This window comes from Pseudonaja textilis, chromosome 1, assembly GCF_049901715.1.
Source record: "Pseudonaja textilis isolate UNSWEBS1 chromosome 1, rPseTex1.2, whole genome shotgun sequence".
Taxonomy (NCBI): domain Eukaryota; kingdom Metazoa; phylum Chordata; class Lepidosauria; order Squamata; family Elapidae; genus Pseudonaja; species Pseudonaja textilis.
In genome coordinates this window covers 37179810-37195701 of record NC_141990.1, presented here as the reverse complement: position 1 = coordinate 37195701, position 15892 = coordinate 37179810, and the positions used below count along the sequence as shown (strand labels likewise).

Sequence of the window (15892 nt, the reverse complement as noted above, 5' to 3'; positions counted from 1 at the left end):
CCAAAAAGGTGGAGCTCTAGATTAAGAATATTGTTAGATAGGTTTTCTTTCAGAAAGCTATATATTTGGTGTTGATTGGATGGTGTAACCTTTATTAATCTCAGAGCCTTATTATGCCTTGGGATGTCCTGTGTTAAACCTCAACATGAGAGGTTCCCCAGATATGTTGAGGACAATTTCCACTGTGGGGTCATTGAATTCACTTTGAGGAAGCCAAAGTGAAAAGTGAATGCCATTAAAAACAGAAATAAGAAAGCTGTGAGAGGATATAGTAATCCTTCTGGAGGCAAAGTGTGATATCGGGAAGCCCAAAACTTTTTTTATACTTTTCCGGTGCAGAAATGTGCTGTTCTTTATGCAGGAAGGGTCGAGAAAGGAATCTATTCAGCAGGGTGAATGTGTCCAGGGCTGCTAAAAAGGGGTAACCGTTGGCGTTGATAGCCCCTGCATTCCGCGTTGGGGACGACTGCGAGCTCTGCCCGCCTTCCCACAACGCCGAAGCGAGGGAGAAGAAGCAGACCCCGCCGCCGGCCCCAATGAAAGCCCAGAGGGCCCTTGCTCAGAGCGGCTCCGACGCGGAGTGAAATCTCTCCTGGCAGCAAGAGGGACGGGGCGGGGCGAAAAGGGTGATCCGATTGCGGGCAAATAGGTGGCAATTAATTATCCGGGATTGGGAACCAGTTGCTGCCCCGCGCGCCGGCTTCCCCCCCCCCCCGCCCCCTTTCGCCGTCGCTCCCCACATTTCCCCTCTGATTGGATCCAGGCGCCGATGAGCGCGGGATATAAAGCTCCGGCCCGAGAGCCTTTTTCCCCCTTCCCAACCGGTGGCGGCGGCGGCAGCATGACGGGCCGCGAGGAGCTCTCGGAGGGCAAAGCCAAGGGAAACGCGCTGGCGCCCAGCAGCGCCTATGGCCACGAGAAGGCGCGCTTGGGGAGCCCGGCCGGGACCGGCGGCTTGCGCTCCAAGGGCTTCGCCATCACCGACCTCCTGGGCTTGGAGGCGGAGCTGCAGCCGCCGGCGGGCTCCAGCTGCGAAGGCAGCGGGCCAGCTGCCGGGCGAGGAGGCGGAGGCGCTCCCTTGCCGCTGGGCTTGGGCTTCCTGTGCGGCTTTGCTACCCACCAGCCCGTCGGGGCGCCTCGTCTCCTGCCGGCGCACCTCCCCTTTCTCCAGCCTCGCTCGGAGCACCAGCATCAGCATCCCCGGTACGGGCCGGAAGCCGAGAAGCCCAAGTTGACCGTCTCCGGTAAGCGATTCCGCCCTGACTTGGGTCTCACGCTGGCGGAGGAAGCCACTTGCCGAGCAACTTTGCAGCCCTCATTCCCCAACCAGGCGCCGTATATTTCGGCTGGGACCACCAACACCTTCGGAGGGACCTGTTGGGGACAGAGGTCTCACAGTAGCTGGAGAGAAGCGGTTTCTCCTCCCCACACCGCGGGTTGAGAAGAAACCCTGCGGGATCCAATCACGCCCTGAGGATCTGCTGTTCTTTATTTCCAGCCCCGTCTAGCAAGCTTCGTGGTTGAAGCTTGGGGCCAGTTTCCCTGGTATCGGATTAAGGGCTCAATGTATTGATTAGCTTTTAAAGTGCTGCAAGGCAAGGTGTGAATTTGGATACCACATCACTACAGCCCAAAATTACATCTAGAAACTCTATTTTATGGCACCATAAAGGCCAAACAAATCCATAGCACAAATACATGTATGTGTGAGGCAAAAGAATACATACATGTGCCCACTTAGGCTCTGGCAAACAAACATGGATATTCACAGGAAGAATACTGTACATCTTCCATACTTTTTAGATAGAGTCCTTTGCTGCTACTGCTGGAAAAAAAAAACCCTTTTCAGTATTTAATGCAGATGGGAGCTTAATTCACAAATTCCACAATAAATGGATGTATCTCTCATGTAAAAGGGGTACTTTTAAAATGCCTAAACAAAGTGTGTCTTTAAAAGCAGTATGAATTATGAAATGCAAGCTGCTCGCTACTTGCTGCATATCTGAGATGGTGGCACAGAGTCCCTGTTGATTCCCTTGGATTGTAGGCCTGTTAATAATACCTGCTGGGCTCATAAAAGTGTGGCCAGCTTCTCTGAACTCTGCCCTTCTATTTCAGAAATTTTATTGACCTATTCTTGAATCAGCCAAAAAAACAAACAAACCTGCCATTACCTTCCTCTGTTGCCTTTGTTTTCTGTCACTGCCAAATACCTCGCCACTAAAGTGACAAAACCCAACTGATTTTTTGATATTATTCTAGGACTATGTCAGAATGGGAGGATGGGAGAGAATAACTGTAGATATTTCTTCAGTTATGTCCACTTTTTAAATGGCTGTTCAAAGTTATATAATGGGACTGAAAGATGGACTTAAAACCAGCCCTCAAAGTGCTAGCCATCACAGCACCCCAAAAAACATGTGATCCAAATTCAGGCCAGCCCACATTTATGACTGTTGCCCCCGGAATGCCTGTCTGCTGCACCCCCTTCTTCACCTGTAGTATCCACCTTTGCTCCCTAGAGCCTGCCCATAGCACACCTGCCCATGGCAGCTGTACATGCTCTCTTGCATCCACCTACAGCACCTGCCTCCCTGCTGTAGGTGGATGCAAGAGAGCTAGTGCTCACCTATCACTTTCACCCACCAACCTGCTTGCCTGCTATTTCTACTTCTTCCTGCTTAACAACCCAGTTGTGGGGATGCAAAGACACCTCGGATATGAAGACACCTGAGTAGAATTGCTGCTTTTCAGTGGTGCAGTCATATGACATCATGCTTTATAACTGCATTATATTCCAGTCCCAACTGCCATTGTAACCTGACATCTACCTGTATTTTAAAGTAATGCTGGAGTAAAATTTGCCATCCCCTTGCTGATTCCTGTCCTGCTTCTGTTGCATATTATCCCATGATAATATGCAACAAATTTGTGACTGTCAGGCAAGATGATATGATGTGTCAGGCAAAGTGATCAATTTTCACCTTACAACAAACAGGGGAAAAAAACAGATTACTACAGCAAGATTGGAGGGGGTCTGACTTCAAAACTGTACATCAACTTCTCTAGGCTGGTTTGTTTGCCTTTCTTTCCATACCTCCTTTGGGCATTTCCCAGCTGAAAATAATGCAAAATGAAGAAACATATGGAAAGACAACAGAGCAAAAATTACCCAAGGAGGAAGAAGACAGACCTTGTCCTGTTTTGCAACTAGGTCTGGTCTACCGGATAACAAAAATTGACAAGCTGCTGAATAAGCAGCTCCATTACTTCATGGGAAGAGGGGAAGAGATTGAAACTGACAGATATAGGAAACCAGAAAACAAATAACACAAATTCAGTGCAACACTCATTATTTTGAGGACACTGAAATGTAGAAAAGTGGGTTTGCTGCATCTTAAGATAAAGATGTATTTCAGAATACTGTTAAAACAGAGTGCTTAGAAATATCCCATGTTCTTCCCCAAATAAAAGAGTTTTCTAGTCTGAGGCAAAATTGAGCTACAGTATATAAAAATATGGAATGAAGACAGTAATTGGTATAAAAGGATTTCAGTAAACAAACAGCTAATAAAGGAGGAAGAAAGACCCAGGGAAAAAATAGCTACCATACAGAGGAAAGATCATCACCATAATTTTCAGTATTTCCAAAGTATACATTTTGTTACACCTACGATAAGTCAGTTCATCTCAAAGCACTACATACACACTGAAGCTGTGCTGGTACAGTGTTTGAAGAAAAATAGCATTTACAAATGGGTTTCACTCATAGCCGGAGACAAGGTAAATGTGTTGACTGGATATGATTGTATCATGTTAATCTGTAAGCAGAAAAAAGACTTAAAGGAAGCATTTTAGATTTATAATTTGTATCCTGTGCTTTAGGCCAAGAAACATGGCCTTTTCCATAGCTGGATGATGATCTTGGTAGTTTGAACAAGGATTACAAGGTGGTGCTTCTTGTATCTAATAAATGTAACTCTAAGTGTCTTTTCCCCCCATTGGTGCTATCTAAAAACATGGAGATATTCTTCTTCTGAAGTGTGTAGGACTTAAAGGCAATAAAGGTGATAAACAGTCTGAGGCAAGGGGAATGACCTTCCTTTGCTCTTGAGTGATAATAGTCAACCCCTACCATTTTGAAATTAATAAAACAATCCTGTTTGGTCAGTTTGGAAGCAATGTCCATTGAGTTCAATTGGATCTGTGTAGTCAGTCAGGAAAACCTGCACAAAGTTTACAGGCTTCTTTCTAGAAGAATATTTGTGAGATAAACTTGAACTTCTGTGCATATGAGTGTGTGTTGAGAAATTAATGACTTGCTCCACCAATCTCTGCACTATCATTCTTAATCCACTTCATATGTTCCACTTCATGCCTGTAGGTGGTCAACTTTATACGTAATCTAGAGTTCATTTCCATTACAAGTGCCTTTTGACAAGGAAGTCAATTCCTGACAATAAAAATACACAAGGAGTTGTTTAGGATTTGGACAGTGAAAAACTACATGTTCAAAGACCGTCCCTCTCTCTTTCTACTTCACAAATTTCAGGGCTTAGTATTGAAAATTAGATTGAGTCTAAAATCAATTTGAATAAAGAACTGCCTGACTGATATAAACAGCTACTCTGAAGAACATAAGATAGACCAAAGATCTAAATAACCCAGTGTTCCATAAATATCCATGGAAAGTCCATAAGCAGGACATGAGCCCAGTGACTTCTTCCTGCTATTGTTTCCCAGCAGCTGGTGTTCAGAAACAGTTTATTATTATTTGTTTGATTTGTGCTCCACATTTCTGTACTGCCAATTCAAAGTAGTTAATATAAAAATACTTTCTCTGATATTGAGAGTAAGATATAGCTGTTATATTCATTAGCCATTGATAGCCTTATCTCATCCTCAATCTATTTAGCTTTGATCTCCCACATTACATGTTATGTAGCAAACTTCAAAACTTTCTGAACAGCAAGATATTTACATGTAAGAGAACATATATATATATATACATATTTTCCATATGGGTGGTATGAATATATTTACACAAGTTCATCAAAGGGCAATCCTAAGGAGACTGTTTTTATGAAAGACTTTTAGATATGGAGATATGTGAAAATATTTAATTTAAAAGAATCAATGGGATGAATAAGATAGGAGCATTCCTGCAGGGGACAATGGACATACATTGATTTATATTTTTTTCCCTGTACTTTGATAATTAGTCTTGTAGATATTAAATATTTACATCAGAATTTGGAAATTATATTATTTGCCTCATACATTCTCTCTTCCCATGTTCCCTGTCATACATCTACAATAGGCATGTTGGTTCTTCTGGAGGAATGGAGGAGTGGTATGCCATATATTTAGGAAATTTCAAACAAATTCAAATTCCACTGTTATGGAACTCACCCCTGAAAAAATTAGGATATCACAGAGAAATTAAAGGGTGTATATGTGAAGAAAAGAGTACTAAAATACTATGGTGTTTTGAAAATACTGCATTAGAGACAGATCTTTTTCTTTGGTTTGGTAAAACCAGTAGGCATTTATTGAAGAGAAACCAGTTAAGGATTAGAGGGAATTCATGTGGTTTGAAATAGTTGCATTAAAGGGTGTGATCATTTTCATATCATCTCTGATTTTGATTATTTTCATTCTTTCATTAATATAGAAAAGCAAAAGATGACATCCTTGCTGTGCTTGGGGAAGGATCTTGGTGGGATCACCGTGGCTCATCTATTTTCCTTTCCTTTTTCTTGATCTTTTGGTAGACTGGTTGGATTGCCTCCAATTCTACTCCTATACTAGCTCCTATACTAGCTCCTATAGTAGCAGAAATTGGCTCATTTATTCTAGCTGTTCTCCTGGTGCTGAACAGCCAGAGTTTCTGCCAGTACTTCTTACTCCCTACATGCTGGCTGGGAAATTTGGGGAGTTGAAGTCTATACGTCTTAAAGTTATGGGGTTGAAATACACAGTCCTACCCATTTCTTTTTCCTAAGCATGTACATGGCTAGAGTTGGCTCATCTATATTCCTAACAATAGGAAGAATTGGTTTAATCAGTGCTGGCTACTTGCCAATCCTGGTTGTTGTCCAAGATGTACTTTGTTTCTTGATTATTGCTACATCAGGAATTGATGAAGAGTTATTAGTATGTTTGTATGGTTATTTATTTTTCTGGTTTGACTATTGAATGCTGTTATTGTAGATTTTTTTTAAAAAAACTGTGACTTTTAAAAAAACTTAAAAATTTAATTGTAATCCTGATTCATTTTTCTAAGAAAAAAGAAAACTGATAAATATTTTAAAGTAGTGCTATAGAAGGAAAACAAAAATATATAAAACAATCCTACTGTACTGTATGGAAGAATGCTTACAGTTAAAATTAGATTTGACACATCTCTTCTCTCCTACCCCTTCCTCCCCGCTGCTATCCATCAATATGTTCAACAGATGAAGACAGTTTATCAGGAGACAAGAACAACCTGAAGGCATCTGACTCTCAGATCAAGAGAAAGAAACGACGTCACAGGTAGAAAAAGTAACTCATGCTGAATATATTTGGAGCATAGCCGCAATATCTTCTGTATTAGCATTAGAATATGTTGCATTAATATTCCAAAAATTGTTACAATGGCTTTGTAATATATGATTACATTGCCTTTTGGGATGTATGTGTGGAAGTATGCAATAGAATTATGAATGTGAAAGACAGCAGGAAATATGATGAGAAAACAAGACAGTTGCCTTATACCAGTTTCACATTCCAGGTCATTTCGTGGTCTCAATCCTGGTACCCTATCAGCAGGCCTTCAGTGGCCCTGGCTTTTGATTGTTGTTTTTAAATGCCAGGTCAGTTGGTAAGAAGTCCCACATAGTGATTTAATCATTGATAAGAGGGCCAACCTGGCTTGTATTACCAAAACTGCAGGGTCCAAAAGATGGGCAATCCATTTGGAGATATGCCCAGCTGGGTTTTGGGTTTGGCATTAGCCAAAGCTCTAGGGTAGGGGTGGGGCTGTGATGATTATCATCTGGGAATATTATAGCTTTAAAGGGTGCTGGATCACAGGTCACTGGATGTGAGACCCTGTTCATTAAATTGGGCTCTAGGAATTCACCAATCTCTCTGCTGTACAGCAACCTCCCTGCCTAGGCAAATCGACTTCATTTCTGGGTCTGGGGTAGCTCTGGAATTCATGGTCACCAAGATGACCAGGGGCTTATCCCAGTTCATCTGGAACCCAACATGGAACAAGAGTCATACACCAGATCTGATGTTCCTATCAGAGCAGTGACTTTGTGAACTGAAATTGGGGGAGCTCATGGTGTCGTCTTTGTCATGGTCAGATCAGACCCTGATTTCCATGTGATTTTCTAGTGCTACTGCAGGGAAGCGGAACCCATTAGATTGGTCTGTCCCGTTACTGATGGACCTGGATGGGTTTCAGAGGGAGCTGGGGATTGTTCCTGTTGATCTGGAACTGAAGCTGTATAGAACCATGATTAAGTCCTACTTTGTGGCATTAAGGGGTGGTGGTGGTGAAGCATCAGTACTTTGCCCTTATTACATCTGCAGATAGCTGCCCTGCAGCCCTTTTCGAGTAATAAGAGCCATCTTGGATAAAGAAGACTTAGAGGACCTCTTGCAGGGATATGCAAAGAATTTATTCAGAGTCATCTGGAGAAAGTCACTTAGATTTGCTCACAGTTGGACATCAGCCTTGTTACAGGGTCACAGGACACACCTGGAGAGGAATCTTGCCCAGTTATCTGGGAACAGTTTGAACCCGTTGGACTTGAGGAAGTAGACAAGGTCCTTAAAACTGTGTGCTTACCCATCTGTTCTTTAGATCCATGCCCTTATTGGCTTGTTGAAGTTGTGTGACTGGGTTCCAGCAGTGGCTAACTCTTCTTTGAGTGAGGGCTTTCTTTCTCTCTTAAAGATTTGGTTTGCCCCTTCATAGGAAGCCATCACTTAACCCCACCAGAGTGAACAATTTTAGTCTAGCATCTAACTTCCCCTGTTTGGGGAAGGAGATTGAGAAGATGGTTATGCAACAACTTCAGAGGGTGTGGATGAACCAGATTATCTGATCCTTTTCTGTCAGCATTCAAATTTTTGTGTATGACACTGAAACAGTATTGGTCATGCTTTTGGATGATCTTTGGTGTTGGTGGGATGGGGGTTCTCCATCAGTTTTTGCCCTACTTGGACTCTTGCCAGCTTTTGATATCATCAAACATGGTATCCTTCTGGATTGGCTCAGTGGAGCACATGGTGCTCAACACTGAGGGCCACTCAGAAGAATATGTGGAACAATGTTGTGCTGGATCACCACCTTTCTATGTGGTCAAGTCCAGTTGGTGGTGATTAGGGAGAACTTTTTTAAAAGGCTGTTTTTGCTCCCTACTATAGTACTGATGCTATTACCTTGTTTGGTAATGAAACATCTGCAAGAAAACAATCAAGCTCAACAAGCACTAGATTAAATACAACATTTACTTTATATGGTTCTACAGGAGCATATTCCTCATTTAAGATGCTGCATGGGCAATCTAATCTGGACGGTATTTATTTCTGTCCTCATAGAACTGTGTTTACTGCCCATCAGCTAGAAGAACTGGAAAAGGCTTTTAATGAAGCTCATTACCCTGATGTATATTCCAGAGAAATGTTAGCTATGAAAACTGAACTGCCTGAGGACAGAATACAGGTAGGTTGTTTTGTGTCTAGTGTCACTGGATTTGTTTGATACAATTGACGAATGCAGAGCCCAAACTCTTCTAGACCTACCTAAGTTTGAGGTTTGCAAGATGGTTTTACAGAAAACATTGAAGTATTTTCAGGGCTTGAAAACTTTTCAGGGAGAAGGGCAGAGGGGTCCATAAGGTATGGTCAAAATAGTAGACAGTAGCTATGACCATGCGATCAATACTCTGTTTTTGTGTGTGTCGCATGTGTGACACAAGGATTTGAACGAATCATCATGACTGCCATCTTGATTTTTTAAATTGTATCATGCAGACATTCCAGGAGAAGGGCTGCTCTATAGTAGCTGCTATTGCAAGTCACATCTAGAATCTTATTAAAAATAATACTAAAATAATAATTCTCCCCTGCTTGGGGAGAATTCAATTGAGAACCATTTGAAATTGACATTTATGAGTTAAGGGGAGGCAAGATGAAAATATCTAAAAAATCATGCTATCTTAGCAAATCTGCCACAGAATAGAAGGCTAGGCTAAATAATCTATTGGTCATTTGACTGTTATTCAAGATGAGTACAATCAGACTGAGGAAGCTTTTTAGATCAACAGAACAACATCGGTCAGACATTAGATGCAATCTATAACATATTTTCTCCCAGGGTTTTCAAGTCAATCCTTTATCTCAGGGTTGACTCGAAAAATGACAAAATACAAACAGGTGTGTGGTTCTAATCTTTGGAAATAGAGAATGTTTGGCTGCTTTTTGATATATTTACAGAGGAAGAGGCCCAGTGAATTCTCCAAAATTGGTTGTTCATGGTTACAGTTAAAAAAAAGTTAAATATTAATATGATATCATAATGAAATCCTAGAATATAACTGTTCTTTTAAACTTTCTTATCTGAATCCTGATTTGAAAAGAGATGCCAAACATTCTTTATGTACACACGGCTAATGATTGTTCGGTACAAAACAAAGATCTACCCCTACCCTCCAAAACTGTGTGTCTACCTCAAAATTGGCCAAAATGGAGAAAGTATTAAATGCATTGGGGGAGGCATTCTCCATCAATTATATTGAATTAAATTACAAATAATTAAACTAAATAGTTTTTGTCACTGTCATCCACTTTTTGGATTGCTGTTTTGTTCATACCTTCAAAAGCTGCATGGTTTTTTTAGCCTGAAAAATGTTATCCAGTCCTGTATAGAACATGGACACTATACATTCATTGTCCAGCAGGATTAACTTTTTAGAAAAAGAAGCCTAATGAAAGTGTCTGAGAAAATTCTCAATCCTCCAGGTCATGGTTGTCCCAAGATGTTTTTCAAAATGCAACTGGACTTTCTTGGTTTTTTTTTTCCTTGAAGACATTTCACTTTTCATCTAAGAGTTCTCAATTCTCCGAACTGAAGAAGATTCTTGGATGAGAAGCAAAACACTTTCAAGGCAAAAAACCAACAAAGTCCTTTTGCCTTTTGAAAAGTACTTTTGAGACAAGTCTAATGAAAAATAAGCATTAGGGCTTAGTATATCAATAGCAAAGCAAGTAGAAACCAGTCTATTAGTTGACTTTTCCAAGCAATATCCTCACATAAAAACCAATGAAAGGATGAGGAAAATATTGTGATTTCTATGGGAATGAATTAGGCAATTTTTGATTTGACAAAAAACTTTTAAAGCCCCTTTGTTTTATTTATGCTGACCAAGTGATCAATAAATGTTGTTCACCTGCCATGTTTATTTAATGTACTGTTTTCTCCCCTCCTTTCAATCCCATTCATGCACATAGACACACATATATTGTTGTTAAATGTGTGCTTCTGGTTCTACTTTTGAAAGGTTTGGTTTCAGAACCGAAGAGCCAAGTGGCGGAAGCGTGAGAAATGTTGGGGCCGCAGTAGTGTGATGGCTGAATATGGTCTCTATGGTGCCATGGTGAGGCACTCCATCCCACTTCCAGAATCAATTATTAATTCTGCTAAAAGTGGAATGGTTGGTTCCTGTGCCCCTTGGCTGTTGGGTAAGTGTTTCTATAGCATTGTTAATGTATAGGTCCGTGATGGCGAACCTATGGCACACATGCCACAGGTGGCACGCAGAGCTATTTGTGCCGGCACATGAGCTGCAGGCAAACTTACCTCACTACGCATGCGCGCGCCTCACAGCTGATTTTCGGCTTGTTTGAGGCATTTTTCGGCTCCCAGAAGCTTGAGGAAAGCCTTTGCAGGCCAAAAGATAGGCCCATTTTGTCACTTCCTGTATTTCCGGAAATACCGAAAGTGACAAAATGGGCCCATATTTTGGCCTGCAAAGCTAGCAGAAGCTTTCCTCAGGCCTCTGGGAGGCCGAAAAAGGCCTCAAATGGGCTGAAAATCAGCTGGAAGGTGCAGTGCAGGTAAGGAGGCAGTGGCAGGGTGGGACTGCGCTTGCATACACAGTGGGCATGGGGGGTATGCATTACCATCTGGGTGCTGGCACACAAATGCGAGTGTGCGAGTGCCAGTGCACACACAATTTTTGGCACAGGAACCCAAAAAGGTTAGCCACCACTGGTATAGGTGGTTAATATCTGACTAAGTAAAAAAATGACTAAGTATTACTATTTCCTATTGAAAGTATCCTTTTCCTTCGTTTACTCACAGTTGATCACTAGCAGTAGAACACAGGTGTCAAACCTGATCGTATTACTTGACCTATCATGATGTTTTTTACCTTTGTGGAACCAGGGTGGGCATGCTCTGCCCGTAACTCATCCAGCATGTGGGCCACCAATTTGACATCCCTGCAGTAGAATGACTGACCCTTTAAAATGTTGCATTTGGTAACATAGAGGTTATTAAATCTGCCTTCTAATACCAGGGTAGCTGGTCTCCATTTAACAAGAATCCTATATTGTGTCTGTACAATACTCTTTGACTTATGACCATTTGTTTAGAAACAGGGACAGCACTGAAAAAAGTGACTTATAATTGGTCCTTAAACTTACAACTGTCAAAGTATCCCTGTGGTCACATGATCATGATTCGGGTGCTTGGCAACCATCATGCATTCACATTAGTCACAGCGTCTCACAGTGATGTGATCACCATCACAACCTTCCCAGATAGCTTTTGACAAGCAAAGTGAACGTGTTGATTTGGAAGCTTGCAAGTTGCAGTCACCTGGTGTCTTGCTTAATCACTGTGATTAACTTAGCAACTATATTGCAAAAGGTTATAAAATCAGGTGTGGTCACATGATGACTCACTTAACCACCTTACTGCTCAATGATGAATTTTCTGGTTGGTACTGTGGTCGTAAGTTGAGGGTTACCTGTATGTGTATGGTTGTAGTGCTTAACTGTGTACTTATCTGTCCATGTCAGTCACTCACTGTCCATGTACTCCCAAGAAAATGTCTGTGCAAAACACATGCAGACATACATACTCACACATATTTTACATTTCTTCTTTTCTGCCTATAGCTAGCCATAACATTTTCTGTTATAAGAAGACTAAATTTGTGTGAGTAGTGGAATTTGATATTTCTTACCATTCATATCATCTGTGGTTTTCAGGTTTGAGAAATGTTAATGGGTCTTCATAATTTCATAGAAATATGGAGTGTTATACAGAACTATATATATGCATACATTAGATTTTTTTATTCCACTTGTTTTACTTTTATAAGTAAGTCAAGATGGCAAGCATACATAATACTCTTTCTTCTTCCTATTTTCCCCACAACAACTGATATTTTAGTTTTCACTCTAAATTAGAAGTGTTCACCCATGTGAAACAGAAGCTGCTGCATTACTTTCATGTCTTTTCTAGTGTGGTTGGTGCCAATCCATTTATAAGTTTGAAAAAAAATGAGTAAAAGGGAATTTTTCTTTCCCTGTTTCTCAGAACTACAATAAGGTAGCCCGGGAATTGAGTTACTGTCTCATTGCATTGATCTATTGGGAACAGGATGATCGTATAATAAAATTGAATTTTTATTTCTTTTAGGAATGCATAAAAAATCAATAAATATTACAAGAAAACCTGAAAATGAAGAAAAAGGAAATGGCATCTGGAAATCTGAACATCCCGAGGAGGAATTCAAATTTAAGCAGACAGAATATGAACGAAACCCCGCTAATAAATTAATCTCAATGGACAGTTCGGAAGATATTGCAATTGATCTCTCTAGTACGGCAAAACAGGAAAAGAAGAGTAGCAATCTGAGTTTTGGTGGAGGCCCACAGACCAAAATGAAAGATGCTGAACACTAAAGACAAGAAGGGGGTCACAGGACACACTGCTAACCAAACACTTAAGTCGGCCTCTTCAATGCTCTGGCAAAATATGAGTATTATTGCTCTATGCTTATTTATTAGTCTTTTTCAAGTGACTCATTCATTTTACGTGCAAAGGGGACTTTCCTAGATGGGATATATCCAAGATGTAATTTATTTTTACAACTTGAAAGCTGTGTATTTTAAAGAAGATAATTTGATGCAGCTGGCTTTTTTTTTTCTTTATATGTCTCACTAAGTCACCTTTCACCAAAAGTCATTTGGTTCTATTTTTGGTAGAAAGGCCAATAAATACCCAATCATTCAATAAATCTCACTCGATCAGGTACATAGAATTATTAATGAAAACAATGTGCGCTAGATTTCTGCTAAATTAAATCAAGGTGGGAAATTATAAAAAAAGATCCGAATTTTCCCCCCAGACATGATCATTCTCCTTACCTGCGTATGGATATTTAATAATGAAGGATAAATTGAAGTATTTATGTGATAAAGCAAATAATAATGCAAAATGCTTTTCTGATATTATCTGGTACCCTCCTGATATGCTGGAAACACAATTCCTAGAATTTGCCACCAGCCTGGAAATTCAGATATATCCATCCTGATAGTCATTTGCAGTGAATTTAGGGGAATTTCTGGCTTCAGTTCATTTTAACAGTAGCACAAGCTACTTTTTCTTTCTTCTCCATTAAAGCACTAATATACACCAGATAAAAAACAGATCTCTGTGTGAAAATATTTATCAATACCATAATAAATATCCTATAATTTCAAGTATCCTATTGCACTAGGCTCCAGTTGGAGAAACTCAGGTTTCTTGTAAAATGTAAAGTAGTTCCTATAAACCTTATGTCTGCCTATTTCTATTGTATTGTAAAAGCAATATTCATTAGTTCAGTTAGACGTCTCACATGTACTGTACAATATATATGATACACAGAACAAGGGAAATGAAGAACCTTGATGAAAATCTGCCAATAGCAACCAAGAGCCTATTTTGCTTGACGGATCTGCACTGAAGCTTGTACGCTGATGATACTGTTCTGATTTAATGCTGATCAGAAACCCACTGACCCCCTTGAAAGCTCTATGGAATAATATAGAGCTATAATTGTTAGAAGCTCAAATTTTCCTTTGAAAATCAAAGAACGCTGTACTCACCTTTAAACAAACGACAGGACAATATCGGTCCGTAACAAAACACACAACCAAATTTACTTTCATGGCATAAATACTGTATCAGTTCCTGATCCCTAATAGGATAGAGCTACATTTTGTTACATGGAATTATGCGTGTAGATTGGAACTCAATTATTTGCCAGATTGTGGCCTTTTTTAAATTCCAAGCCCAGCAGATTTATTCACTAAGGGTTATGAGAATGGAAGTACAACAACATATAAATGTTTGCAGGTTGTTCACCTTGTCTTACGAGGGTCTTGTGTTAGCGATGTTGGTGTTTACATTAGAACATCCAATAGTCAAATTGCCGAAGGCTTGCAAAAACATAGATTTTTTTTATCCCCAATTACACAATTTCATTACATATTATTTTTTTAAAATAAGAAAATTAAATCTTTTTTAACAATGTTTTCAGAATAAAGTATGACCCTCTGTTTCTTACCACAAAACTGTATTGGGGGGAAAATATGCAATAAATCCAATTTATATTATATGACACTATGCATAATTGAACACAAATCTGTATTTATAGAGAAAAAAGCCATAGAATGCAGAATGAAAATGCTATTTTATAAGATGTCATAGAAAAATATTTCGTACTTATTCTGCATGGAAGAGTATCAACATTTGATCTTTTTATATGTAAATCTGAAAAGCACTTTGGATATCTAGCTTTGTTTGTCATCTATTTATATATTCACAATAAATGTTAGTGTTTTTGTGGCTTTGTGGAACTGTATATTAGCTGTGGAGCGTGTGCTTACAACTCCTAAAGGCACTGCCAGATGGCCATTTTAAAATGCAATCCGCCAGTTCTACTTAGAGGCTTAGGGACATCGAAAGGAATTCTTTTTTATAAAACATAGATATCTGCATCTATTTTTGTTTGTTTATTTTTGAAGATACTTGAAGAGTGAAAATAGAAAAAGGAGATGAAGAGGAAGGGGAAAAGAGAATACATTAAAATTTTTGTAATTTTGTAACCAGGGGTGGAATTCGATTTTTTTAACAACCGGTTCTGTGGGCATGGCTTAGTTGGTAGGTGTGGCTTGGTGGTTGTGTGACTGGGTGGTCATAGCCAACTCGACATCACTCACATCAAGGGGCGCTTCTCCTCGCCTGGTCTCTCATGAAAGTGGGAATGCTGCAATGGTCATAAGTGTGAAAAATGGTCATAAGTCACTTTTTTCAGTGCCATTGTAATTTTGAATGGTCACTAAATGAACCGTTGTAAGTCAAGGATTACCTGTACAAAAATATAAAAAGCTTTTTTGCTTTCAAAAAGCTGCCCTAAATACCAATCATTAGATTAAAAATACCTGAAAGCCGGAGTTATAAATCAGGCAGGGTGCCAGAGCACCTTGAGAAATTAAAATAGTTAAAATGCAGTGATAACTATCAGCAGCCAACTCTTGCTCATAGAGTGAAACCCTTTAGCAAAGAGGTCATTTAAGCTCTCAAGAAAAAGCACACACAGGAAAAGCAATCCTTAAATCCATTTGCACCACTTAAAAGATAGCATCTGGTCTCACTCACTTCACAAGATATCCTAAGGAAATCATCCAGATTTAAGGAAAAATCACATGCCCCACAGAAAGGCAGTGAAAAATCAGTGCCAAGCTTGTATCCTGCCTCTTGGAAGTACACCCCAAAAGGACAGTGCCAGATACCACTAAAGCAGTGAAGGAAGACCCCCTCCCCAGATAGAAA

General features: G+C 40.0%; 1 protein-coding gene across 2 annotated transcripts; it reads left to right on the top strand.

Annotated features, from left to right (window-relative positions):
• The first annotated feature begins 710 nt into the window (after positions 1-710).
• On the top strand, positions 711-14911 carry VSX1 (visual system homeobox 1). 2 transcript variants are annotated; one of them, XM_087931138.1, is made up of 6 exons: positions 711-1244; positions 6459-6537; positions 8599-8722; positions 10560-10740; positions 12184-12223; positions 12710-12802. In XM_087931138.1, exons 1-6 carry the CDS (start codon positions 770-772, stop codon positions 12717-12719), a joined length of 909 nt encoding a protein of 302 aa, XP_087787264.1. In that variant the 5' UTR covers positions 711-769; the 3' UTR covers positions 12720-12802. The 2 variants fall into 2 exon arrangements, with proteins under 2 accessions (XP_087787264.1, XP_026551773.2); XM_026695988.2 differs by lacking the exon at positions 12184-12223 and having other exon boundaries at positions 720-1244; positions 12710-14911.
• Positions 14912-15892: the final 981 nt, after the last annotated feature.

Excerpts from the sequence above, each read along its gene's own strand:
- VSX1 (XM_026695988.2), top strand. The coding sequence starts at position 770 with ATGAGCGCGGGATATAAAGCTCCGGCCCGAGAGCCTTTTTCCCCCTTC. Across the intron at positions 8,723-10,559 it reads TGCCTGAGGACAGAATACAG|GTTTGGTTTCAGAACCGAAG; the intron begins GTAGGTTGTTTT and ends TACTTTTGAAAG. Across the intron at positions 10,741-12,709 it reads CTGTGCCCCTTGGCTGTTGG|GAATGCATAAAAAATCAATA; the intron begins GTAAGTGTTTCT and ends TATTTCTTTTAG.